Source organism: Periplaneta americana, chromosome 1, assembly GCF_040183065.1.
Source record: "Periplaneta americana isolate PAMFEO1 chromosome 1, P.americana_PAMFEO1_priV1, whole genome shotgun sequence".
In the NCBI taxonomy this organism is placed as follows: domain Eukaryota; kingdom Metazoa; phylum Arthropoda; class Insecta; order Blattodea; family Blattidae; genus Periplaneta; species Periplaneta americana.
Genome location: NC_091117.1, coordinates 99616924 through 99644184, shown reverse-complemented (window position 1 = coordinate 99644184; position 27261 = coordinate 99616924). Strand labels below are relative to the sequence as shown.

General features: G+C 36.6%; 1 protein-coding gene across 1 annotated transcript in view; it reads right to left on the bottom strand.

Moving 5' to 3' along the window:
* LOC138698668 (catalase-like) overlaps window positions 1–27261 on the bottom strand; it is a 135617-nt gene that overhangs the window by 42207 nt on the left and 66149 nt on the right. Inside the window, exons 2-6 of the mRNA XM_069824819.1 lie at window positions 25755–25929; window positions 25541–25682; window positions 19685–19835; window positions 19086–19265; window positions 13202–13393 (exon numbers count right to left, since the gene is read on the bottom strand). Coding sequence (XP_069680920.1) covers window positions 13202–13393; window positions 19086–19265; window positions 19685–19835; window positions 25541–25682; window positions 25755–25929 — 840 coding nt within the window. The remainder of the gene's footprint in view (window positions 1–13201; window positions 13394–19085; window positions 19266–19684; window positions 19836–25540; window positions 25683–25754; window positions 25930–27261) is intronic.

Sequence of the window (27261 nt, the reverse complement as noted above, 5' to 3'; positions counted from 1 at the left end):
GGCGGTCTGTACGGTCTGTGTGCTACCATAACCTCTTTCGAACTGTGTTTTGCGCCGGCAAGTCGTACGCAGGGTATTTGTTATCATCGGTTGCGTACGGTAACATTCCACAACACAAATCAAATGCTCCGTGTCCATGTTGACCGTCGAAGTTAATGTCAACAAATACGTAAGTAATCGTCTTAACCCTCTCCCCCTTTTCCCGACAGTACGTATTTCCAAACAGTTCACATTCCTGCCACTACCGGCGTTACCGTACGTATCGGTACTACTCTTCAGAATGAACGCCGTACTTGTTAGGCAACTTTTCTGCCTCTTAGGTTATACACCTCTGCGGAAGTGTAGGAAGATTGAATTCTCTAGGCTCATCGGCTAGCCACATGACGGCATACAGCGAGCCATGACACATTTTGAACTGAACACCCAGTATAAGAGTGAAAACCCTCTCAAAAGCGGAGAGGAACAATGTATATAATAAGTGAGTTGAATCCAATATTATAAAATAACAGTTTCCTAAACAAACGAATGCATAACTTAGTAGTGACGTTAGGCCTACTTTGACGAGTAACGGGAAATGTTTAACATGAAACAGAATGTACTGGGACATCATTTTATTTTTAATAACATTTCTAATATTAACCTGGCCATACCTTTGGATTAACTGTTGAGAACCGGAAACACTGTTTGCTACTCCCTTCCAAGGCTGGAGTTCGATGATACTGGCGTAAAATACAAACAAATCACTTTACTATGTACAGGAGGGAAGAAAAGTAGCTCATCCATTTACGTAAACTAGGAAATATCGCGATTTTGAGTTTGATAATTTTCATTAGGTTTTTGTTTAATCAAAATACAGTATAGTGTTAACAATAAGTGTTTTTACTCACGAACTGCGCTATCCATGCTGATGTATTCATTACGTAGAAGTATAGTATACTATCTACAGCACATTAGCGTACAATATAGAGAATGCAGTTAAATTAAAAAATAATCATAATATGGATATTTAAACACATTTTTGAAAATGGTGGCCGTTCATTTTTATACAGGCTTCAGTTCTTTTGTGCATATTATCGCACTATATACTATTGTGCCTAATTTAAATTACCAGTTTCGTCCTTCGTACTAGTAACTCATGTTGGAATAATTCTGTATCTACTCTATAAAACAGTACCTTACGTACTGTAAATTCAATCTTTACTTCTGCCCGATCCAAAAAGATAAATTTACTCAGACATTCTATCTACTGTCCGTCCAAGTGGTTATGTCGTAGGAAGGGGGAATAACGTGACAGTTATTTACTTAACGAGACCCTTTTATTTAAGTTATTTTAAACAGTTGTATAATATTACGTAGACGTCCAATTCCTAACAGAAATTAATGTTTTCAGAAAAGAGCTAAGACAGTCCAGCCACTAGTCTTTACAGAAGGGCGAGCAAAAGCGGGTGAGGAAACCGAGATGCGAAGTAGGCAAACGGATGACAGTACCTGTACGAAAATATTGAAAGCTCTTTCGTCACTGGAAAACGCGAACATATTTCTGGAACGGTACTCACTCAGTACTGTTTACTGTGACCGTACGACTCTGCATATACTGTCTTGGTTCTGTGTGGAAGACGGTTGGAAGTTTACTAGTAGAAGGGGTGGGAGTGAAGTACATTAAAAAACTCAGGTACAATAAAAATTGAAGTAAAAATAAAATGATGGTCATCTACAACAGTAGGCGGGATCACTTACTGAGAATCGGTGGCGCCGAACTGCGGCCAATCAAGCCTCACTTCAGTCACGTGGCATTGTTTACTGTAGGATTATTCTTACAGCGATAAGAGTACAGATCCGGTATATTTTCAAGGTCTTATACGTCTTAGGGTACGAACACGTTGGCGCCTGGCTTTAAAGCTAGCAGGCTCCGCTAGCAGTGTTTATGAAAGACAAGCGAGCTTAGTGTGCACAAATTGGAGCTTGTTTACAGGTTGCTTTAATCTCTCAGCTGACTCACAGCTGATTAGGTCATCTCCTTGGAATCTCTGTGTAGACTTGATATCGCAAGGGATTCAAGTAGTGAGGACAAATTTGATTTATTAGACAGTGCAGAATCAAAGTGGTTATTATTACAAGAATTCTTTTCTCGAGAGTGTTCCCTTCACCCTATAAATAATGAAAGGGTTGCGTTTGGTGAATATTATCTTTTTAAATATCTGCGGAACTTTCTAGAAAAATTCATTAGCTACCCGAGAGTGGAAATCGAAACTATCGATTATCTTCTCTATTTAACCAAAGATTTCATACAGAAGGCTTGGAAAAATTGCCAGGGAATCCTATTTTGCAGGATGAACGGCTTATACTCACACTGAGGTAAACTGTACAATTCTTACAAAATAGTGCCTAGTGAATATTCTCAATAATTTGATTGATATTAGTTATTATTTATTTGTTTATTATTTTTATTTTTTGTGGTATTAAGGCACATATAGAAGAAAGCGATTAAACTCTTGAAATGAGGTCGAAGACTCCAAATCAGGCCTATTGGTGAACGACGATGTCCAGTCATCCGAATTCATTAGTAGTTTGTAATTAAAAAATTAATTAAATTCTACCTCCAGTTTTGAATCTATACGAAAAGTTAATGTCGTGGCAGGTCTTTCGAACACACGAGCAATAAGTTTTTCTACATCCAATGTGTGCAGTGTTTTAAAACTTTACAACCACTGACACAGGATTCCCGCCACGAGTGAAGCAAGCGGTATGCTCAAGGCGGAGCTTGACAGGCCGCTGGCTGATAGTCGGAGTAGCCAAGAATGATATTTCGCGCTCCGTTTAACTTATCACGTCGTAGCATCTATGATATTCAAACAATCGCGCTGCAATTTTTTGTATTGATAGGTCAGTGTCCAAGGGAAGCATAGAAAACAATTCGAAGTCAAAATATTGTTTTTAAAAGTGATAAAAAAATATTAACTTTGGAGTGATCTGCTCACAGAAAAAAATGTTCGGTAAGCGGCAAACTTTTTTGTTTTTCACATTAGATGGGGGGTCAAAGCGAGAAAAATGTACAGTAAGAATGGAAATTCGTTTTAAAAGTTACCGCTGCTCAAAATCTTTACTGGTTACCGAGTTACGGCCAATTAACGTCAAAACTAAATCACACGCGCGTAGTTTAAAATAGAATACAAATTTGTGTAAATTAAAAAGCACGAATTACACAAATAATTGATAAAAGTCGTCTCTACTAATTACACAAGTCATCATTGACATCTGGTCCACAGACCACCTCTCCAATGCCTCTCTGCTCCACGCCGAGACTTGCGCTGCAAGCTTGAAAGAATGACAAACCATTCTTGGAGCTTACAGCGTGCTGGAAAGCTAGCAGTAAAGCGACCATCCATGAGCCAACGTGTGCGGTGTCATATGATTCTAGCGATTCTTTTCCCCCACTACCGCTACCAGCTACTCTACCAGCTAGTCTACCATCGTCAACGTGTCCGTACCCTTACGCGAGGGTCGAGAGTTGTTACCGTACTGCGGGATCAACAGCTGTGTACTCATCCAGTCTGAGATACGCGGCGGCATTTCCCAGTGTGAGGCGACACGCGATCGTGACTAACATCGAAAAAGAATGCATATTGTGTCTGGACATAAATGCGTTGTACAGCAAAATCATTACCTATAAACTATCGCTCGGTGTGTCACATGTACAGGACGATTTATCCGAGAATTGATCCGCGTGGAGCACTCATCAAAGGGTCTGTACGACCGAAACCGCGAATTTCCCCCTCGTCCGGCACCACTAAGAAGACAGGTTATGCAAGACTCTGTGAGATAAGAGAGAGTATCTGATGCATAACCTGGCACTTAAATAATACGTACAGAAGGAAATAAAGATCGACAAGGTGCATACCGTCTGAATAACTAAGAATATTGCCTCTTATGCTCCTACGTGCAACAATATAGGAAGTGGGAGAATTTGAAACGTTAAGAACGAAGCCTTCTCTGATATGTATAAATTGATTAACAATAGTCTTCACGGTAAGACACTTACTTACTTACTTATGGCTTTTAAGGAACCGGAGGTTCATTGCCGCCTTCACATAAGCCCGCCATCGGTCCCTATCCTGTGCAAGATTATATCCCACCTCCCTCAAATCCATTTTAATATTAACCTCCCATCTACGTCTCGTCCTCCCTCCGGCCTCTCAACTAACTCTCTCTATCCATTTCTGGATTCGCCCATACGTGCTACATGCCCTGCCCATGTCAAACGTTTGGATTTAATGTTCCTAATTATGTCGGTGAAGAATACAATGCCTGCAGTTCTGTGTTGTGTAACTTTCTCCATTCTCCTGTAACTTCATCCCTCTTAGCCCCAAATATTTTCCTAAGAACCTTATTCTCAAACACCCTTAATCTCTGTCCCTCTCTCAAAATGAGAGTCCAAGTTTCACAACCATACAGAACAACCGGTACCGTAATATAACTGTTTTATAAATTCTAACTTTCAGAATTTTTTACAGCAGAATAGATGACAAAAGCTTCTCAACCGAATAATGACACGCATTTCCCATATTTATTCCATGTTTAATTTCCTCCCGAGTGTAATTTATATTTGTTACTGTTGCTCCAAGATATTTGAATTTTCCCAACTCTTCGAAGGATAAATTTCCAATTTTTGTATTTAGGCTATATTTCATACAATATTGCGGTCACGAGACATAATCATATACATTGTCTTTTCGGGATTTACTTCCAAACCTAATGCTTTACTTGCTTCAAGTAAAATTTCCGTGTTTTCCCTAATCGTTTGTGGATTTCTCCTAACATATTCACGACATCCGCATAGACATGCGGTAAGACTCTAGAAAATATATTCAGATATTTATAGTTTACGGTGCTCCAGGCCCGGGACGTAGAATTCAGAGGACGCAGAAACGCGTTCCTCACGTCTTTTAAGAATTGAGTAGATTACTTCCTGTGTGAAATTGAAAATAGAGACGTATACCTTATTTTATTTCAAGGAGTGCAGTTCGGTGGCTCCTTTGAACACCCACTTACAGATTTATGACTTCTTACACAAATACCTCTGACAATTCCATCCTGTCCCCTCGTCAGAACATTGCACAGTTGTCACAATCCTGATGACCTACGAAAGAGACTGACGGGATTCTTGGAATTCGGAAAAGATTCGACAACTCTGCCTCCACGTGGATTTGACGAGAGCCTGTCAATTCTTCTGAACAAGGGTTGTGATTGGTTACTGACAGGAGAAGACAAGATTTCCGTTACAGTAAGGAAGACATTTATTTATGACAACCAATTAGTAGGGGGCAGTAGAAGGTCTGTCGGCAAAGTCCTTTCTATGAAACTGCACTCCATGAAAAAAAATAAGGTATACGTCTCAATAAGCCCGTCCAGATCGGATTTGCGATATTGAAACTGGCTAAACTAGAAGTGTACACGTTCTTCTAGGAGCGGGAGGCCACATTTCGCGTGACTATGCATCTGTTGTACCACTATACCGATTCACTGAACAACAAGAATTTTGCTCCGACTTAAAACTATGTGTCCCTTATGGTTTAGTGTGCTCTGAATCCGAAAATGCATCTCTTTTCCTCGTATCACGTAAGGTTTTTAAAATATATTATGATTTCACTTTTCGACAAGTGCTCCCCCACGAAACATCTAGCGCGGGTTGGGGGGTTGTAAACCAAAACAGAGCTAATGCATTTTATGAGTTTAAAACTTATTTTCGGTTTATTATGGTTGTTGGCATGTTCTTCTGTACTTCTAATAAATGTACAGATATTGGTCTCTTCTATTCAGTAAATTTCATGACAGTTCAAAGTGAGGTCTATGGAATGAACAAAGTAGAGTGTGATTTTTTGTATTTAAAAGAAAAGTTTACCATTTTGAGTGAAGGAAAATTAAAAAAGGCATTTTCATCGGTCCGCAAATACAGCAAGTTATGGCTGACTCTTTGTTTGAGGAAAAACTTTACGTTACAGAGAAAATGGAATGGCGCGATTTCAAAGATGTTTGCTCAAATTTCCTTGGAAATTCTGGGGCAGACAACTACTCATAACTTGTTGTGGAAACCATGTCAAGTGCATATGTTGCAAAAACGTATAATCAAAATTTGTTTGAAAAGGCGACTGGATTATCCAACAAATTTGATCCATTCTGAATTGAATGTTTTTAGAATTGACCAAATTTATAAATATTCTTTAATGAAATTCTATCATAAATATAGAACGAAATTTGTAGCTCAGCCACATGCTCATAATACGAGACGAAATGAAATTCTTAAATTAGTTGAACCTAAATATTTCACATCTGCTGCTTTACTACACAGTACAAATTATGGTCCACGGCTAAATAATTCGATAATAAAATTTCATCCAGAATTGACTACTTTAAGCAATGAAATTTTCAGATCCAGAATTAAAAAATTTATATGACAGACCTCCCTGTATATATATTATGTACCATGTATTGTAAAACAAGTTTATTTCTATCCTAAGTGTATTTTTCTATTTTATCTTGGTTACTATATCAACATGACCTGCAGTAATTATACTACTAATAATAATTTAATATTAATCCATCAATCTAAACATCGTCTCTTTTTTCACTCAGTTATTATTAGTATTATTATTTACTAATTTTATTACAATCTTTATGTGAGCTTTTTTCTTAAGTATTTTGTCTACAAAGTATGTGTATCTATGTAACGGAACTGTCCCCGAACACGAGCTTTGCTCTTTCGGGGTATTTTAATGTAACGTTTTTATGTATATGTTATTATTAAATAAATAAATAAATAAAAATAAAATATGAGAAAATGGGATGTAATATGTCTCTCAAAATACATTTTTTACATTCTAAATTGGATTTCTTTCCTCCTAACCTTGGAGCGGTAGGCAACGAGCATGGGAAAAGATTTGATCAGCAAATATCTTAAGTGGAAAGACGATATAAAGGAAGGTCATCATCCAGCTTTCTTGCAGACTATTGTTGGTTCCTTGTAAAAGACAATCCCGGGTCTAGTTACAAACAGAAGTCATCTAGAAAATTCTTTTAAATGGAAGTTCAAATTCAGAGATTTTTCTCAATATACGCATGAAATATTTTTATTGTTGTTGTGTTTTAAACTATGTAACATCATTGTTGTACCCAGTACACATTTTTAAAGTATTATGTGGCGTTTTGAATCCATAGTGTGTTGTAATTTTACCAATAGCAGTGAAAAATTAAAAAACAAAAAGTTTTTTCATAAAAAATTCAATCATTTTTCCCCGGAAAATGGTACGTGATGGGGCAATTTGGATTTTAAATTCAGATTTAGGGCACACATATTAGTAATATTCACCTATTTTTATTTCGGAGCAAGACAAAAAGTAAAAAATTTGTTGTTCAGTGAATTATCTGGGCCTGTACTTTGAGGAATACGTCGCACACTCGTTAAAGCGAATGGTCGAGAACCTCTGACTGTCGTCGTACTTTGATTTTGAAAATGCACCGGACGGTATGTTATACGTGCATAGGGCACGCAAGTGCCGGGTCTGTGGGTGGATGAGGTTGGCTATCGTACAAAAATGGAATCTGTGGAACTACGTGCAAAGACGTATGCTCTGAGATTCGAGACCTGCTACTCCCTCATGAAACAAGTATATCAGGAACGCATCTACCGTAGACGACATGGACATTAGAAGATTATAAAAAGTGTCTCTTCGAAAATAAATCGTAGTAAGCCTACTATTTCCTATAGTTTACAATCCATATAATATATATATATATATATATATATATATATATATATATATATATACGTATACATACAGGGTGTTTCCAGGTTAGTGTTACAAACTTTCAGGGATGATGGGGAAGGACACATGTATAAATTTGGGATAAAGAACCCTGGTCCGGAAATGACTGAGTCGAAAGTTGCAAGCAAAAATAATTGTGTGGAAATGAAATAATTTTATTCCTCTGTACAACTTATTTATGTGTATTTATCTGTACATCTTACACATACTGTATACATCTGACGTTGTTTACGTTGTCTACTTACAGGTATTACATTCAGTGCGCTGTCTGAGATGTGGGGACACGAAATTAAACTAAAGCAATGCAGATAGCGTAATGTGTAATGGACATGGTTGGTTCTGATATGCACATCTGTAGACAGCAGTGTATGTGTACAAGTTGCAGTGTCCAGTCGATCAGTCCTAGTGAAATGGAGAAGTACACGAGAGCGGAATATGCAGACTTGATTTTCGAATACGGATGAGCCAATGGGAACAGTAGACAAGCTCACAGATTGTATCGGACAAGTACCCACGTAAGAGACATCCTGCCCATACCATCTTTCTACGACTGTTCCAAAGACTAAGGGAAGGAGGACACGTGGTGCGAAATTACTATTCTATTTCACACAACTATTTTTGCTTATAACTTTCGACTCGGTCATTTCCAGACCAGGGTTCCTTATCTCAGATTGATACATGTGCCCTTCCCCATCATCCCTGAAAGTTTGTAACACCAGCCCGGAAACACCTTGTGTATATATATATATATATATATATATATATATATATATATATGTATGTACTGTCATTGCAAGTTATCTTGAACCTTACATCCCCTAAGTCTGTCTTTGGAACTGCTCGGTACGGCGTGTACTCATCAACGTAACGGCACGGCAAGGATGCCCCTCCCTCGGGTAACGTGACTCTTTTCAGAAAACGTTGGTTCTTTTACCTTACGGTTCTCTACTGTAAAAGAACTTGGTTCAATACAGACATCATCTTCTCTCGATACTCCGGTTTTGAGAGGAGAACATAGTTTCGTAGCAAGCTTTAATTAACCTGTAATGAGTAAGTATTTAAATATAATCGTGTGTACACTCCTCTCTCATCCGGGCTGGGGACCGGCAATGGAGGAGTTACTACAGCTACTTCTGTACATTATATAGGCCTGCATGACTTACACCTTCAGCTAATATGTACATATTCTTATAACAATATTTTACAGGCTTATTATTTGAATTTACATTAATTTACAATTATACACAATCCATATCCCTATCATTGCTGCCATCATCGCTTGTTCCAAAATTAATTATTTCGTCAATGGCATCATCCATTCGGAATTATCTTCTTAATCGTAGACTATGTACTACTTTCTGAACACGATAGAATTCTTCGATTGTATCCCGAATAACGTGTTGATCGAAGTCGTCCACTTCAACTTTACACAAGTCCTAATTCTGGAATGAAATAATATGTTTAGTAGAACTATAAGAAAATAATAACTTACAATAGTAATTCATTATGTCGTTCACAGTACACACACTATTGTACATAACTATTATAGCAAAAATTTCTAAACATTACATAACTATTCTTTCCTGAGTAGTGTGAGGTTCATTCGGTTGTAATTCAATATTATTCTTAATTCTCTTCACGGAACTAATACTTTTGCCAGAGTATTTAGCCGCTCTCTCATATTCCTTAACAAGAGGTTCCAGCAAATATTTGTTTAATTTTTCCTCCTCGCAACGCTTAATTTTATTATATTTGCGATAATTTTTCTTTCTCGGCTATGGATAACAGCGTTACTTTCTCTCCGCGGTGGTGTGATTTCACCATAATTACTACCCTGTGGTTGCTGCTCCATGGTAACACTACTGGTACGCAGTGAAGGAAATAGATCTATGTTTCTTGACAAGAGATTATGCTGCGGAGCATGCGCAAACAACTCAGTTGGCTCCACCCGCTTTACGCGCTTCCTTCCCTCTGCCCCTCTGTCCCCGCTCAGAAGGTTCAAGATAACTTGCATTAACAATATATATATACACACACACACACCTATATATATATATATATATATATATATATATGTTTATTTTTTTGTCTTTGTCAATAGATTTGCTACTTTGTTAACATTGTACTAATTTTTTAATACATATAGGGCCGTATTCATAGACATTCTTAGCGCGGGATTCCGGTGGATGATCAGCGAACTAACGTTTTTCGTATTCATAAACCAGTGTTAGCGATATGATATATCATATAAATTACTGATATGAATCCTGTACACGTAAACAGTCGATAGTCAGGGTTAGTTTAGCACGCTCGTAGCGCGGACTAGCGAAATGTCTATGAATAGCACCATTGTGTTTTACCATCCTATACAGCATGGGTGTCCAAATGTCAATAGAACCAGGAGATACTGCACGTCAAGCATGCTCTGCAAAGGTCAATAAATTTTTATATAAAATAGGAAAAACGACCTTAAAGAATATGCACTGGTGGGTTGCTTACGCCAGGGGTTACCTCGTACGAGTTACAATGGACATCTATGCTATACAGTGTTGCAGACGATGTATTGCTATTAATAACGGTCATTTTGAACACTTGTAAATTTAAATATTTATGACATAAAAGATGTAGGTCATCCCATATTATTTGCAGATGACACAAGTATAGTAATTACAGCCAATAACTGCAACACATTCCAATCTTCAACAGAGGAAATTCTCTTCAAAATATGTGACTGGTTCTCAGTCAATAAATTAGTATTAAATTGTAACAAAACTAACATAATCACATGTTTAAGGTATTAAACCTTTGCATTACATGTTTAAAGGACGTATGAACGTTTTCGTTGGACTACGCCAACATCATCAGAGACGACGTACATCATTTATTCTGCATGCCACTAAATATGTATTGTATGTGTAGAGATTATGTAGAGATTATTGATATTGCTGAAATGTACGTCGTATCTGATGATGTTGGCGTAGTCCAACGAAAACGTTCATACGTCCTTTAAACATGTAATGCAACGGTTTAATACCTTAAACATATGCTGTGAAGTCAGTGACTGAAATAAATACTTTTAATATACAAAACAGACTTCTCTGAAAACTATAAAAATGAATTGCAAAATATAACATACCGTACCGTATTTGCTCGCGTAATTTGCGCCCCCGCGTATTTTGCGCACCCTACTTTTTAAGGGATTATTTTGAAAGTTATTTTTGCTCCGTGTATTTTGCGCACACATTTTACGTACATATTTTTTTCAGTGTAGTAGGGATTTTCCTTCCCTACAGTCCATCGTAGGTCATTCATCAGCAACTGAAGTACCTGCTTCAGAAAGAAACCCCAAAGTCCCGCTACTTTAACAACGCTTGTCCTTGGTAGAGACAAGTTACCGGTACAGAAAATTAGCCCTACCGTAAATACTTACCTATACATATACTAATTGAGATAAACTCAGAACAGGACCTCTTATTTGAAAAATCCGCATATTTTACGCACCCCAATTTTTGAGTGGCCAAAGTTAATTAAAAAGTGCGCAAATTACGCGAGCAAATATGGTAATCAATTTAAATCCTGTCCAAATTCAACCTCGCAAATTTCTAGCGCAATAGTTAACAATAGACCCCTATTAGAAACAACAAGAACCAAATTTCTTGGCTTAAAAATTGATAATGTGTTAAATTGGAAAAATCATATTAAATAAATTACTCCCAAACTAAATTCAGCATCTTTTGCTATTAGAACTATGCAAAAGATAGTAAATATCAATATCTTAAAAACAATATACTTCGCATACTTTCACTCGGTAATGAGTTTTTGAATAATATTCTGGGGAAATTCCACAGATAAGTTAGTAACAGTATATTCCTATTACAAAAAAAAGAGTAATTAGAATAATAGTAGGTGGCAAATCTAGGGAATCTTGTAGGACTATTTTCAAAAAAACTACAAATAATGCCCATGGCTTGTCAGTATATCTTTTCATTAATAATCTTCCTCTTATGTAATCATGAAAACTTTGTAACTAATTCAACAGTTCATAGCATAAATACACGTCAAAAAGTAGTGCGTTAAATGGCAGTAAATATTTGTAATAGCGTCCCTATCGATATAAAAAATGAAACTCAAAACATAACATTATTTAGGGCCAAATTAAAGAAGTACCTAATTTCTCACGCCTTCTATTCTGTAGGCGAATTCATGACATTCAATAACGCTTCATGAAATTGATACTACAAATTTGTGTTGTACTACTATATTGTAAATCTCTTCTGTATATATTTCATCTAGACTGCGAATATAAATTAAGACTTTATAGTAGTATTCAGTTTTTTGACTTGTTCCATATTCTAGCTGTGAAGCAATGTATGAATACCATGGAATGTTAATAAATACAATACAATACAATACAATACAATACAATGCAATACAATACAATACAATACAATGTTCAAAGAGTGTGAACATTATCTTAAGACAATGCATAATACATGACGTATTGACTCCGACTTCAAGAGCGCTAGATAATTATGCATCTGCAAACGTAAGCTGTACATTTTTAGATTATCAGTCTCTAAAAGTGGTTCGGAGGAATGGAAGCATAGCTATTTTTTGTGAACGAAACAGTTACGTAATCGCTGTAAAGGCTGGTCCACAATAAACAGAGAACGAGAAACAGAACGAGAACGGGAAGTGGTGGCCTTGAACATGAAGATTTTTTATTTACAATAAACGGAGAACGGAAACGGCTATGCATATCGATGTTTCAATAATGATATATAAAGTCGATATTAAGCATTCTGATGTTATTTGAGTATAAATAATTGACCAATGACGTTCTCTCACGAGTACAAGCCAGCCAACATAAACATAGTTAACCAACTTCAACATTTATGACGCAGAATAATTAGGAATTCAATTCACGTAGTAATTTGGTCACATATGCACGTAGCATATATTGGAAGTGATTCTACTGAATTTCTGAGTTAATTAGAAATGATGGATGAAGAAGAATTATGTCACGGCCTCATTGTTACAAAATATACGACGGCCAAATAGCTTTAAGATGACAACAGAGTGAATCTAGTAGGCTACCATCGGAAACGAGAACGGAAAAGTTAAAACTTCGCAAACTTTCACGTTTCCGTTCCCGGGCTAAGGCAAGCTTCTCTTTAATTGTGAATGCTCACATTCAAATATATTTATTTAAACCATTTTTCCGTTCCCGTTCTCGTTTCCGCTCCCAGTTTATTGTGGACCGGAGCTAAATAGGACGCATGTTTACTCGACATTTTTTTTTTTTATCCAAAACGACTTCGAAATCATTCGTTCATATATACATTACTTAACAATTTATAATAGAAATTGTGTATATTCACCTTTGTTGCATCGAATGGATTCCAGCTTAATTGCTCCGCTTGTTGAAACGTCATCACTTGTATATATAATGTCCAGCACGGATAATTCTTCAGTGCAATGGCGTCGTACAGGTCGCGTGTAGCATAATCCGGCTCTGAACCAGCGAGTTCTATAGCTCTTTTGCTATTCAAATTCTTCACTCCAAGTTTTGTCTGCAAATATAAGTTATAATAACCAAAGGACGGATCAGAGTGACTCTTCTTACAAGTTTACTTACCATTTACTATAGTCTGTTTATGTTGAAGCCGTGGTGGGCACGGTTGAAGCAGAGACGGTAACTCCAGAAGTACAAAATGGGCGCGTATACTTCGCACGAAAACATGACGACCTTCCCTCATCCCCTTCACCAGTTAACTGCAGGCACGCACAAGGGATAAACCCTTAGCCGAGTTGCCAATTCTTGAAGTCATTGTGATTTGCGAACGTTTTTCAAACTGTGTTCCGTGAAACCCCGATTATCAGCGAGACTATATTATCTTTGTAAATATACCTTAATTTGTAATTACTAAAACAAAATTGGTATAAAAGTGAACAAACTTATTTTAAAAACACTTTATATTTATATTTTCACTAACATGTTTTGCCTAAATAAACAACAAAATGCAGACTTCTATAATAAGTGTTAAATTCTTATGTTATTGAAGTTCCAGAATTTTATACTTAATTAAGAATGTTGCGCTGGTAAAATTTTCTGAAACTGTGATCATTGAATAGTTATAGAATTTATAGTACAAAGGAGTAAAGTTAGATTTTATCAGCTTCGCCTTGGGTGATAATTTCCACGAACGCATAAAATCTGTTTACTCTAGTGTGCTATGCAATATTTTATTCATGTATGTAAATTTAATTTTAAATTGTAGGGCTTTCCTTTGTAATGTGTTGTTGGCAAAGAAGTTCATATATATTAATTTTACTATTGCTAATATGTTGGTTGTCATGTAGAGCGATTTAAAAACCATTTAATTCGCTGCTGTAAGTTAGAAAACTTTTAAGCACTGCTGTGAATAATGTCATTATTTAGGTTGCTAAGGACGGTGTTGCTGTTGGCGATATCTTTTTCGCGTGCTGTTCACATACTGTTCGGCGAAGTAAATCACGTATAAAATCGTCTATCTTACCGAATTCTGTTTTAATTTGTTTATTTTCTCTTTAGCTGGTGAACCGTAATTCTTAATTTCTATGCCCATATATCCAACTCCGCCGGTTGCGTCCGATGTTAAATGATTAAGATTTATACTTATTAAACTGCCTGAACTTTCGATTACTTTATGGATAGAATTTCTAACGTTGACACAATTTTAACACTTTGTTTTCTTAGCTACGCCCCTCTGCAAATAAGATATTCTGTTTTCTTCGACGGCGTTATTTGTTCTTGTCGTGATGACCTGGATCTTCAGGTGAATCAGGAGGCCTGGCTGCGGATCATCTGCTCCAACACTCATTAATCATGGCCGGAATAAATTAGACATATTGAAGCGCACAACGGTATAAAATAACACGTCGACAAAGACACTGAGAACGGGTGAAACCCAACAGGTAGAGGCAATGACTAGATTTGGCAATGCTGGGATCTATTGTATTCCTGCCACGCGGCTAGGGGTTGAGTAGAGGATGGGGGTTTATGAGGGATTACCAATTCCAAGAACAGAGGCCGTCATGTTTCCGAGCCAAGTATACCTGCAATGTCCGTACAGTTGTGTCAAAAGAATGCGTACCCTGTGCTGTACATAACGGCTGTGAATTTCTCCTCCGCTATAAAACACTACTTTTATTTACGTGTAAAGTGAATAGGCCTACTACATAGTCTGTGCATTGCAGTGGACAATAATGTACATGCGGAGATTGTCGAAAGTGAACGTTCTGCGTCTCTCACTTAAACAAAAATGATATCGTGAGAAACTCCTTTCGACATCGCAAGACGTAATAGGTGCATACGAATAATATATAAGGAATATCAATATCAATATCTGATATATTTCTTTCACTGTTTGATCTCGAGGGCTCTATTTGTTTTTTGCAGCAACATATCTCTCACGCCACACAGGATTGAAAAACCATTATTTTTTGCTAACACATTCTGAAGTTTCTCGTTCACTTTTTTCGTAACTTCCGGCTTTGATTTTCTTAAGTTTTACAGATATTTCTTCTATATGTTTATAGCATTTGGCATGTGTAAATCAGATGTTTGTAACAACGTTATGGCTTTCGGTAAGGACGAAAGTTATTCTGTATTAAATCTAAACAGCTCGCAGGTTCATCTGAAATAAGGAATTTCGCTATTTCAATTACATGTGCCTTTGTAGAATCTGAACTATTGATCACTTTCACAATTTGAACATAATATGTGGCATAATAGAAGGCAGCCTCCAGCCGACTACCCCATCTTGTTATTATGGGGTTTGGTGGAAAGGGAACCCTGGGAGCGATTTCCTTGAATTTTTGTATTCGGGAAGGTTCTTTCAGAAAAATTGTCTTAACATTGCCTATAAAGCTATCGACGTCACTATAAGAAGAGCGAATTATACTTGGCTCGGAAACATGACGGCCTCTGTTCTTGGAATTGGTAATCCCTCATAAACCCCCATCCTCTACTCAACCCCTAGCCGCGTGGCAGGAATACAATAGATCCCAGCATTGCCAAATCTAGTCATTGCCTCTACCTGTTGGGTTTCACCCGTTCTCAGTGTCTTTGTCGACGTGTTATTTTATACCGTTGTGCGCTTCAATATGTCTAATTTATTCCGGCCATGATTAATGAGTGTTGGAGCAGATGATCCGCAGCCAGGCCTCCTGATTCACCTGAAGATCCAGGTCATCACGACAAGAACAAATAACGCCGTCGAAGAAAACAGAATATCTTATTTGCAGAGGGGCGTAGCTAAGAAAACAAAGTGTTAAAATTGTGTCAACGTTAGAAATTCTATCCATAAAGTAATCGAAAGTTCAGGCAGTTTAATAAGTATAAATCTTAATCACTTAACATCGGACGCAACCGGCGGAGTTGGATATATGGGCATAGAAATTAAGAATTACGGTTCACCAGCTAAAGAGAAAATAAACAAATTAAAACAGAATTCGGTAAGATAGACGATTTTATACGTGATTTACTTCGCCGAACAGTATGTGAACAGCACGCGAAAAAGATATCGCCAACAGCAACACCGTCCTTAGCAACCTAAATAATGACATTATTCACAGCAGTGCTTAAAAGTTTTCTAACTTACAGCAGCGAATTAAATGGTTTTTAAATCGCTCTACATGACAACCAACATATTAGCAATAGTAAAATTAATATATATGAACTTCTTTGCCAACAACACATTACAAAGGAAAGCCCTACAATTTAAAATTAAATTTACATACATGAATAAAATATTGCATAGCACACTAGAGTAAACAGATTTTATGCGTTCGTGGAAATTATCACCCAAGGCGAAGCTGATAAAATCTAACTTTACTCCTTTGTACTATAAATTCTATAACTATTCAATGATCACAGTTTCAGAAAATTTTACCAGCGCAACATTCTTAATTAAGTATAAAATTCTGGAACTTCAATAACATAAGAATTTAACACTTATTATAGAAGTCTGCATTTTTTTGTTTATTTAGGCAAAACATGTTAGTGAAAATATAAATATAAAGTGTTTTTAAAATAAGTTTGTTCACTTTTATACCAATTTTGTTTTAGTAATTACAAATTAAGGTATATTTACAAAGATAATATAGTCTCGCTGATAATCGGGGTTTCACGGAACACAGTTTGAAAAACGTTCGCAAATCACAATGACTTCAAGAATTGGCAACTCGGCTAAGGGTTTATCCCTTGCGCGTGCCTGCAGTTAACTGGTGAAGGGGATGAGGGAAGGTCGTCATGTTTTCGTGCGAAGTATACTTCCGCCACCCTATGGAGTCAATGTGCTAAGCAAGTAAGGTGAACCAACTTAGGATATATTATTTTTATGTCCTTGGCCCCTTTATCATATAGGGCGCAGCATCTGTGACTAAAACAAGTACATTATTATACCTTATACCAGTAGGTCACAAAATACTCATGGCATTAGAAAATACAGTTGCCATTGTTGTGTGGTTCACATTTTCTATCGTCTCACACGTTTGTACATATTTCTTTCCAGTAGAGTTAGGTATAAATGTTCCTACAATTACATTTGCATCCGATGTTGACGGATTCTCTTGTATATATTCCCTGTGATGTCTGCTGTTGCAATGCCTTTCTAAGTGCCATTTTTTCGTAGCTCTTAACGTCACTTTACATATATTACAGGTAATTATTTCTCCTTCACTGCTGAAGATATTACCTCCGAACTGGTGTACAAGCGTTCACTTTTTCACTTTGTACACGTTTTTCCTTAGGCATTCTGAAAGTTTATAAATAACAACACAAATAGCACACGCTTGTTCCTAACTGCTCTGTTTAACTATAGGTCCACTACTATGCGTAGTTCATCGGATACATCGTATTCCCAAATAATAACTTCACATTTGCTTTCACTAGTAGTAGCATACGCCACCTGTTTGCGAAGCGGAACATGATGCTCTTATTACATACTGTATAATGTATTGCGATGTCCGTCGCGCTGACCACATTACCCCATCCTTCCAAAGTCTAAACTGGCTACGGCTTAAGGAACGTAGAAATTTTCATTCTCTTGTTCTCCTTTTTCAAGTCCTTCACACCTCTACACCTACCTACCTTGCCTCCCGTTTCAGTTACCTGTCATCATATCATAATCTCTTCGCATGCACGCAAAATTGCCTCATACTAGCCATATCAACACATAAGACTTCATCGTATTCATCATCATACACAATCTCGCTTTCGCGCTTGTGGAATACCCTATCCAGTGACATCAGAGACTGTCGGAATTTAGTAGCGTTCAAAAGCAAACTTCTTAAGCATTTTCTTACTGCGTAGAGTAGGTTTAATTTTTACTTAGTTAATACAAAATAATTTCTCTCTTCTTACTTTTTACAATGAAATGTCTAGCTTTTATTAGTCTGTTAATTCTTTTAGTACTTTGATTTTTATTGTATTTGTAAATTCAATATTAATTGTAATTATAATTGTAATTGTATTCATTATATTGTAGTTGTAATCCCCTGGTAGAGGGGAAGAGAAGGCCTGATGGCCTTATCTCTACCAGGTTAAATAAATAAATAAATAAATAAATAAATAAATAAATAAATAAATAAATACATTCTTTAGCCACTGTCTGTACCTAGGGAACATGTGCCGAGACATTCTGCTCTCTGCATCAGTAACATGAAGTCACGGAACCTGGTCGCTCTGATCCGCCCTCTATTAGTAACTTATTGCAATGCATAATATAGACCTCTATTTTATCTGTGATGTAGCAGGCATGCCCAGCCGGGGCAACTTCAGCCTTCAAACAAGGTGCGACAGTGAGGTAGAATATTTTTTATGCGTGTACCTGCATGGTATTCTGTGGTCCTACGTCACTGTTACATCTCGTTTGAAGGCTAGATCTGTCCCGGCTGGGCATGCATGAATTTAGACAGTGTTGCGCTGACGCTGTCCAAAAAATGAGAGTGATCAATTTTCGAGAGAGAGAGAGAGAGAGAGAGAGAGAGAGAGAGAGAGAGAGATTGTCGGAAAATGAGTAGAGAAGACTCGTTAGCCGTGGATCACAGTGCACAGAAAAATGATAATAAAATCGTTCATAGAATATGATATAAATTAAGTGAGAAAAACAATACAAATGAATTTGTAAATGAGGGAAAGAAAAAAGAGAGATTTATTAAAGCAAAGGAAATTCTGGTTCATGTTACTGTCAGACAGATTCGAATCTAGCTAACACATACCAAGTAGTGGAACTTGACGTACACAGCTTCTCCAGTAGCATTCACCATTTTAAATGCATTTATACCATGTCCGTTCATATGACGGTAGCCATCAGGTGTCCCTGAATCCGTGAAAACGTTCATCACTTGAAAAATAGTCTCTGGTCTTGAACTTATGAAATCCCAGTACATGTCTTTATCCTGCAACATAATGAGCTAATTTCATTTCAGTTTTTATAGAAGAACAGATATTTACAACATTCCTGAGCAAACAGATGAAGAGAAGGAACAGTCGATGTAACCCGCAAGTGTATAATATGGTTATAATGTATGTTTCACATTTGTGATGAAACAGATTCCCAAAATGTATGCTCTGATAGGATTGCATTTTCGGTCTAGAAAATAGAATTTCTGATTGGTATAATGTTTGATGCTAGCCGATTATTTTTTAGAATAATCTCTTTTTCCTTCTCTCAATTAATTAGTGTAAAGTAACTTATGAATCAGTGTCTGCAGAGAAAGTATTATTTCTGAAACGGTTTGTATAACATAACGTTCCAAACTTTAGCACAAACATTCGTCTGAAAAAATCATAAAACATATAAGTTTTACTTTCTTACCTTAATATTCGTAACCGGGTTTCTTTTCTGTGAGTGGATGAAATTTGAGAATAATAGGGGATTCCTGATGAAGAAAACTGGAGAATTTAGACCAATCAAGTCCCAAATTCCATCCTCAGTGTAGAATTTTATGGCAAAGCCACGGGGATCCCTGAAACAATTTATTTTAACTTACCAATTTTCTGCATTTAATATTTATATGTGGTATTTACACTGATTTAGCTGAGAAATCCCTTGAAAATCATAATAAAACTAATTTAATGTAATTTATCTTAGACAGTGTGGGAAATTCTGAATATAAAATAATAAAGATATGAGACTGTCTTACGCTAAGAACCTTTCTACTCAAGACTTATCTTGTGACTCAAGTAAAAATGAAGACTGTAAATGATAATGACTGTGACAGTGATGATGTCCATCACACTGAGTCTAACACGTCACCGTTCTCATATACTTGAAATGGAATATAAAATAATGATTAAAATTCTGAATGTAACAGGAAGTTACTTCGTGGCATATCCTTTCATTTGCAGCCATGCATAGTCCGGATCAGCTTACTTAATACCTTAAGAGTGAAACCTAACCATTTCTACCCCATATTACTACACATTCTAGTGGATTATAGTGGTTTTCTAGATGTCAGGTTGAATTTTCGTTTACCAACTTTGTTTCGAATTTCAAGTACTGACAAATATGACAAATGACAGTTATTTTCTTTTATGTTAGCAACAATAACTTTGGTTTGCAGTGAAGGAAACTGATGAAATGGAAGTCCCTAAGCTTGTGAAATTTGAAAGTAATTAATAATTAATTAGTAATACCAGTACTAATATTAATATCAATAGACCTACATAATTCAGTTGTTTTGCGTTGTGATTCCAATTGAACTATATATTCAGATACCTAAGTGTAATTAAACAATACATAGCTTATAGATCTATTTTGCGTAAAACATGCACATGACTAATGAACAGAAATATATTTCTTAATGTTCAGATTTTTATTCAAATGTACAAGAGAAGAAATAGCATGGCAGCGACTTAGGAGTATGTATATGTATTTTACGAGTGGGTACAGCCTTCATTCCAAAATTGTATTCTGTTTTCGGAATCCTTACTAATCATTTCACGTGATCAAACGAAATACATTTTTGGGTTAGGTCTCGTGAATCGTAAACTGTTTATAGTCAAAGCAATGAATTTCATGTTGTCAGACAAAACACATTTTAATATTAGATAATACTAATCTATTAATTATCAAAATAATGTGCGAGAAGTCAAGAAGGAAAAACATCCTTTTTACAAATTATTGAACCATTTAGAAAACACTGACCAATATAAAGATGAGATGTGGTAAATAAGTACATAAGCAAGGCATTGTTATTGTTAATACTATATTATTATTATTATTATTATTATTATTATTATTATTATTATCATTATTATTATTATTATTATTATTATTATTATTATTATTATTATTATTATTATTCCATTGTTCTTTGCATTGGTATTATTTACATTTGCTATGGATTTTTATACTGATTGAGAGGAAAAGAAGGCCTTATGGCCTTAACTTTGCTAGTAAAAGTAAATAAATTGAATAAATTAATAAATCATTTAAATTTAAGAAAAGTTATCATAGTATCAGTGTTTATCTGTAGTAGGGCTAATGTCACGAGAAGTCTGAGATTTATCTGGGAAATCTCAGACCTCGAGTGACATTTATTAGGACTATTTCGTGAATAAAATAAAAATGTAAATAAAATATCCATAAAATTCGATCACAAAATGTTAATAATTGTATATTAACGAATACTTAACCTATTCAGACATTGTGAAGTTGAAATACTCGTAGATGAATATCGATTACTGTAATAAAGAAATTCGATGTATTCAGTAATGCCAATTGCGAAAAGCGAAATACAGGTTTAACAATGTTAATTACATGTACTGCACTTTTCTCTTATTATTATAACATAAATACATTTTCATTATCTGCTGAAATCATAATTTAATTTAACAGTAACAGTGGGGACAGCTATATACCAATGCTTATGTATTCACAGCGAGACATGTTGCTACACAGTGAAGCCATCTCTGTATAGATAGGACTAATTAAAACACGAATTTTATTACGCCATACGGAAGGCAGTATGATCATAGACCTTATTATCACTATGCAAGGTCTTTGGGTTTGATATGCGATGATGTTACATAAATTTGAACATCTGACTTTCTATTAATTGTTTAATTTAATTTAAAAAAATACAAATTTTATAGGCTACAATTATAGGTTAAGTTACCTGTGGGAGCAGGACCAATGTCAGCTGTGCCTTACTTCGACCGTTACAATCAGTGCTACAAGAAAGCACTTTTTATAGCTCGACAAACGCATTCTCGCTGTAGTGTGTAACAGAACTAAAGCTGCATCTACACAGTTCAATATTTCAATCGCGTATGCGTGCAATCTGGGAAGAATATTGAAAGAATCAAGTTTAAAAGGCACGTTCAATTAAGATGCATGAAGATTTTGTGTCTACATGGTGCGTCGTTTTGAACGTCGTCTTCACTGAGTAAATATATTAATTAATATTAAATATCTATCTTGCATTCATTACTTTAAAGTTGAAAGAAAAGTTTAACCGTGTAGTAGCATCTTAATGTATTCATGATCATCAATTTACGGGGAAACAGTTGGCTACAACGACTAAACAAAAGAAGGACCATGCAATAAATTGATAGCGATAAATCTATCTGCAAAAATTATCGCAAAGTGTGACTGTGATCGGTTGGAATTCAAAATTTCATTACACTTCATTGGTCGAAAATGGAATGACGTCATATAAACGAAATAGTCACTATAATGCATTGTGAAGAGTCTACGAAGTACAGTTTTGAATCATGAATAGAACGTCAACTGTAGCACAAACAAGATGCGGGTGTTCCCTTATAATATATACCTGTGACAAGCATCAAACATGATATCACGCCAATATAGTCTATGAATAATTAACCTTATATCCGTACGCCCTGGGCCAGAATAAGGTCCATAATGATGCCGTTCCGTGCACATAATCTTTATAGCTCAGAAGCACCATTTCACTACATCCACTTCCACAAAGCAAATTTTGTGTCCTTTGTTCAGGGAGGTTCAGTAGTATAGGTATACTTGGCTCGGAAACATGACGGCCTCTTTTCTTGGAACTGTTAAACTCTCATAAGCCCCCATCCACTCCTCAACCCCTAGCCGCGTGGCAGAAATACAATAGATCCCAGCATTGCCAAATCTAGCTGTCTTTGCCTCTAATACCTGATGGCTTTTACCCACTTACAGTCAGTCGTTTCAGCTATTAGTCGAGGTCTTGTTTCATACTGTTGTGCGTTTCGATATGTCTGATTTTTTTCGGCCGTGGTTAACGAGTGGTGGAGTAGGTTATCCGCAGCCAGGGCCTTCTAATTCACCTGAAGATGCTGGACCATACTATACTATAGCCATTTTTATTTTCTATGTCACAAATTGATTATTTCCTTGTAACTCAAACAAAGTTTAACTTTTTCGTGAGCCACCGACATAGCTCAGTCGGCTGAGGCGCTCGTTTACCGGTTCGGAGTTGAGCTCGGGCGTTGGTTCGATTCCCGATTGGGCTGATTACCTGGTTTGGTTTTTTGCGAGGTTTTCCCCAACCGTAAGGCGATTGTCAGGCAATATATGGAGAATCCTCTGACTCATCTTGCCAAATACCATCTCGCTATCACGAATCCCATCGACGCTAAATGACCTAATACTTCATAGAGCGTCGTTAAATATTTTTTTTTGTGTGTTTAGAAGCTTAAAGATAGCTCCATGCATATACATGTTTCTAACGAAATTAATTATACTTTTAATTTATTTGTAATAAACTTTCAAGGTGTTTTATTGCTTATTTTTTTAGACAAAATGTTATAAATGTAAATTTGATAGGTGCATGATTCTGGCCTGAATTGTACGTTGTGTTAAGAATGCAGAAAAATTCCATTCGGTTCCATCCAGTAGTTTCGGAATTATCAGAATCTAAACTCGTCTTTATTTCACCGTCCTTAGCAACCTAACAATGACTTTATTCATAGCAGTGACTTAAAAGTTAACTCATAGCATTGAATTAAAATTTTAAGTTACTCTCTCCATGGCAACCAATACACTAGCAACAACAGAATTCATATTCTTTAATTTATAGCTTCTTCACAAACAATACATCACAAAAAATGGCCTACAATTTGAAATTAAATTTAGACACCAGTAATGGATAAAATATTGTATAGCACACGAGAGTAAACAGAACTATAAATTACTATTTATGACCAAAGTTTCCGAAAATTTTACCCGCGCAAAACCTTTAGTTAAATATGAAACTTGAATAACATAAGCCTTTTACACATTATATAATTTTGAATATCTTTGTTTATTATTTGGGAAAAACATTAGTGGAAATATAAGTACACATTTTTTTAAGTAAGTTTGTTAATTTTTATACCGATTTTGCTTTAGTAATTATAAATTAACGTATATTACAAAGATCATGGTATCGCTGAAAATCTCGGTTTCACGGAACACGTTTGTAAAACTTTTGCATATGATAATGACTTCAAGAATTGGCAACTCAGCTAAGGGTTTATCCCTTGCGCGTGCCTGCAGTTAAATGGTGAAGGGGATGAGGGAAGGTCGTCATGTTTTCGAGCCAAGTATACTATGTAGTCTTATGGATTATAATTAGAGAGCAAGATAAACCAACACGCACTTAATTCACTAGTCCAGGTATATTTCCTACTTCCAGTTATTGGCCTGTAACTTTTGCTTGAAGAGCTTTCATCCAGCATTCTTTCAAAGTATATGTGCCGTTTCATTTGGAGGTGGAAGTAAATATTGTCCGCACCTTTGTACCTGTCAAGTACGCGGAATTAACTTGCACTGCTACCTGTTCTGAAAGAAGAACCATTTGCTGTAATACGATATACCGGTTGTTCCAGAAGTTCGTGCATTCAATTAAGGGATGGTAGAAGATGCCAAAACTAACATTATTTGTCAGACACTTAGGGTCGGCGTTGCGCTATTATCCCGCTTGACGACGTTAGAATCTGGAGTGCTGTTTGTTCAGCTGGTATGCTGGTTGGTCACTTCTTTCTTTCAGTCCGTCTCAACTGCAAAACCTACCTTCACTTTCTCCAGAAAACTCTCCTGCCTTTAGTGGAGAAGATTTCCTTGGCAGTAAGGCAATACATGTGGTTGCAGCATGATTGCCTTCCAACAAATCTCGCACATAATGTTCGTGCGTTCCTGGACAGTGCCTTCCCAGGCAGGTGGGTTGGCCGTGGCGGACCTGTTGCTTGGCCACTAACATCTCATGAACATCCGGCACCTTACAGTAATGAAACTTAGGAAATTTCAAACCTCCTTACAACGGATGATATGTTCAATTCCTGTGATAGACGCCGATAAATTTTTTGAGCTCAACTCTATCCTCACACAAACTTGATAGGCCTATTGAGTTTTATTTCTTTAAACGGTCCCGGGAAAACTTACTTTCTGGACGTGTCTCTTGGAAATTATGATTATTTTGATGCTTACGTTTTGGACAGCAAATACATCTGTTTCAAACATAAATTTAAAAAATAAATAAATGGAATTTAGGCTGATAAACAATTAATAGAATGATAGGTAGATGGACGGGTGGGTACGTCGATGGATGGATGGATGGCTGGATGGAGGGATGAACGGAAGAAAGAATGGATGGGTGAGTGGGCGGATATACAAATAGATGGAGTGGGCGAAGGATAAACTATTGTTATAAATTTTTTCATATTAATTGCTTAAACTCACCTTCGTGTATCAGATGCGCCAGACTCGTATGTTACCAGTGAGAAGCGAACAGATATATTTGTCACCTTTCCTATAGAATCAAACACAACTGCTTTGGTGTATTTGGTGATGTCATTCGTTACGTTGAAGTATCCGAATGCTCCTAAAATGGAAAATATTTTACATTTGATGTGCTCTCATCGTGCAGAAGTTTCATGTTGCAAATAATACTCACCTGCACCCTTAGCATGAACCACTCTTTCTGGAATGCGCTCTCTGTCGAAGTGTGCCAAAATATCCAGAAACACGATGTCCTGAAGCAAGATTGGACCTCTTGGACCAACAGTGAGACTGGATGTGATGTCAGAAAGAGGTGCACCGAAACTCGTTTCTAGCATTGAACTTGAATTCTATAACAAGAGGAAAAGATTTTGGTCATTACGTGATTTAACTCTAACACATATGAGCAGGTTGAAGTCATAACTCACATGTTCCAAAAAAAATTCAGAAATGATATAGCGGTACATTCCCATGTGTACATCATTTAACACTATTCAATCTGCCTCGGTAGCGTAGTTCGTATAGCGCTGGGCTTCTATGCTCGAGGTTGCGGGTTCGATCCCGGCTCAGGTCGATGCCATTTAAGTGTGTTTAAATGCGACAGGCTCATGCCAGTAGATTTACTGACATACAAAAGAACTCCTGCGGGACAAAATTCCGGCACACCAGTGACGCTGATATAAGCTCTGCAGTTGTGAGCGTCGTTAAATAAACCAAATAAAAAACACTATTAAAAAGACGTTGTGAGCGTCGTTAAATAAACCAAATTAAAAAAAGCACTATTCAAAAGACGATTACCCACATTTCTCACATGATCCTTGAGAAAACAGGTGACAAACTACTCAGTTTGTGTCAAAACTCTCATGATTAGTTGGTTCTTGAATGTCTTGTTCTATACCGCTTCTCGACCAATCAGGGATCGGTACTCCTCTCACCCTTCTCCATCTGTTGTGTAGAGAAAGTGGATCACTGCAGTTACTCTCACCCTCACTGCAGAGCAATGACTTCAAAGAGCGTTGCAGTGTTACAACACGTTACATTTTTTATTCTCGAAACCAATTGACGCATCAAAAACGTATCTGACAAAAGGTGTTCGCATTGACTTAATCTATTACCACTGTGAATTAATGTAACAGGATCCCTTGCAACCTAAATAAAAACATAGTAAGGATAAACATATTAACTATGATAAATATGTACTTTTTATGAGGCAATTTATGTATCCAATGCCTACTTTCTTTCATGTACGTGTTGCGGGTTCCGGATATTGCAGATAGATAGTACTGTAACCCATTTTCAAGTTGCACACCATTTCGGTGGGCCACACTGTGCATGTGTAGTATCTGTGGAGAGTTATGTAGTGTACTAGGGTGAATGTATGTGTAAGTGTTTGTGTAAGTATAAGTTAAGGGATGAGGACGATGGAGATGAGGAAGGAAGAAGGGGAAACTTGGGCGGGCACGTAGCCTACTCCTGTTGAATAGCACTTAGGAGACTGATAGGTGGACGAATCTTCATCAAGAGTGACATATGCCCTCTCGTCATATACACTGCATAGATGTTTGGGATTTACCCAGGCATATTGGTGCGCAATCTAGTGATTAAGAGTTGTGCACCGCCATCTCTCCTAGTCCCGATGTAGAAAATTATCTCGAAAATCTCTAACCTCGCCGGGAATCGAA